Source organism: Otolemur garnettii, unplaced genomic scaffold, assembly GCF_000181295.1.
Source record: "Otolemur garnettii isolate 467f Iridium unplaced genomic scaffold, OtoGar3 scaffold00124, whole genome shotgun sequence".
Taxonomy (NCBI): Eukaryota; Metazoa; Chordata; class Mammalia; order Primates; family Galagidae; genus Otolemur; species Otolemur garnettii.
Genome location: NW_003852519.1, coordinates 1,505,887 through 1,508,071, shown reverse-complemented (window position 1 = coordinate 1,508,071; position 2,185 = coordinate 1,505,887). Strand labels below are relative to the sequence as shown.

General features: G+C 46.6%; 1 protein-coding gene across 1 annotated transcript in view; it reads right to left on the bottom strand.

Moving 5' to 3' along the window:
- Nucleotides 1-1,516, bottom strand: part of DDX47 (DEAD-box helicase 47) — a 17,154-nt gene extending 15,638 nt beyond the window's left edge. Inside the window, exons 1-2 of the mRNA XM_012810062.2 lie at nucleotides 1,349-1,516; nucleotides 622-715 (exon numbers count right to left, since the gene is read on the bottom strand). Of these exons, the coding sequence (XP_012665516.1) occupies nucleotides 622-715; nucleotides 1,349-1,423 (169 nt within the window). The 5' untranslated portion in view covers nucleotides 1,424-1,516. The remainder of the gene's footprint in view (nucleotides 1-621; nucleotides 716-1,348) is intronic.
- Nucleotides 1,517-2,185: the final 669 nt, after the last annotated feature.

Sequence of the window (2,185 nt, the reverse complement as noted above, 5' to 3'; positions counted from 1 at the left end):
TAATTTCTAACAAATTTCTGATTAGCATACTTTAATCCAGTGCTTCCTTAAAGTCAGCCTTAATAGTCACAGATAGTTAAGGAACTGAACTATCCATGGCAAAGAACAAACCACTTCAGCTATTAAGATAGAAAATAAGCTCAGACGGAGGGCAGTGGTTCATGCCTATGAACCTGGCGCTTTGGGAGGCCAAGGCAGTGGGAGGATCACTTAAGGCTGGGAGTTTGAGACCAGCCTGAGTAACATAGCAAGGGCCTATGTCTACAAAAAATAGAAAAATCAGCTGGGCCTGGTGACTGATGCCTGTAGTCCTAGCTATGGGGAAGGCTGAGGCAGAAAGATGATTGCTCAAGCCCAGGAGTTTGATGCTGTAGTGAGCTATGATTGCATCACTGCATTCTAGCCCAGGTAACAGAGCAAGACACCCCACCACCACCACCAAAAAGAAAGTAAGCTCAGTAAAACTGAAGAATGACTTTTTCAAAAACCAAGAAGCACAAACTTCATCTTTAGTGATTACACCTTAATTTCACTTGAAGTATGCAGACAATAGTTTTCAAAAGTGCTAAGTATAACTTCAAATTAAATCTATACCACGTCCCATATTTAATTTTAACCCACCTTGTAAGGCCAAAGGAATAGCTTCGATCTGGATCTTGGTGGGCTTTGCCCATCCCAACTGGTCACAAGCTTCACACAATACATCTGTTACACCCTTAAAATTCAGAAAAATATACCTTAGCAAAGAACAACACATCCCACCTCCCTCCTATTTAAATGACTTTGTCAGAGCCATCTCGCTAAGTTACACGTACAGCCCTTATACTTGATTTAACAGATACTTACTGTGCAGCACCCACCCCCAACCTCCTCTTTATGAGCACCACTGCCAGTAGCCCCAGACTTAATGAACACTTCCTACCACCAGGAACAAAGTCAAGTGCTTTACGTACATTATTTAACAGTCACAATTCTAGGAGGTAAGTATTACTATCCCAGATGCATTAAGTGAAAAACAGCTAACTTGCCTATAGTTAAGTGGGTCAAAATTCAAACGCTCCCGCTTTAAAAAGACCTATTTGCTATCTGTACAAGCTCCTGGACAAATACAAACGTTGCCACACTAAAGTGGAAAACTTTAGGGTAAATGGGGGCTCTCGGAGCCCGTCAATCCTCCCACCACCCAAACTCTGAGCATGTCCGCAACCCGAGCTTCTGCAATTCTGGGCCAAAACTAAGTTAGGCCCTGATATGCTTTTGTACACTACCGGCCGGGATTTAAGAAAACCGAGCCCTGACTAGGCCTAGCTCCAGAGTACAAACAGAAGTCAGCGTCATCCCTTCTCACCAAGTCTTTAAATGTTTTAATTTCCTCCTCCTCCGCTGCCGGCTGAGGAGCTTCGTGCTCCCCGGGGGCAGCCATCTTGTCCGTGGGTTCCGGAAGTGCGTCACCGAAAGCGGGACTCTGGGAAATGTAGTTTTCGTTCTTCCCACACGACGTGTTCTGGGCGCCCCCTGCGGGCTTGCCGGGGTTTGCACCCCCCAGCTCCCCGGGTAGGGCCGTGAAAAGTTAGCGACCCACCTGAATGTGTGCGCTTGTGCTGTTGAGCCAGGGCAGAAGCGGCTGATGACCAGGGGCTCCAGCTGACCGCTCGTTCCCCTTTAAAGGGACTTCTATACCTGCGTCGCTCATTATGTTGCCAGCTTTTCTAACCATAGATTGGAATGATAGCACAATAACATTTATTTGTTATTTCATTCATTTATTCAATAATGTTGATAGCCTATCATATGCTAGGGCTGTGCTAGAAACCCCGTGAACAGACAGCGTCCCCTGCCCTGGTGGATAAAAGACGGATTATTATCATAGATCATTTTAAATCGTGAAAAGTGCTGTGATGTCACAAACCTAAATAAAAATGACAGTTACTTGGGGAGGGTGAGTTATGGGGAGAGCCGCAAGATTGGGAAGGCCTCTCTGAGGCAGATATTTGAGCTAAAACTTCACTGATGAGCTCAGGAGACCGTTATTGCCGACGGAGGGAACTCCAGTTACAGAGCCCCTGAGGCCAGGGAGGCTGTCGTGGAAAGTTATCAGCCCCTGAAGCATTTTGTGTTTCGCGCCCAGTGCCCAGCATGCGCCCTCCCGTGGCGGGTCATACATGTTCTCCCACTGCCGAGTGTC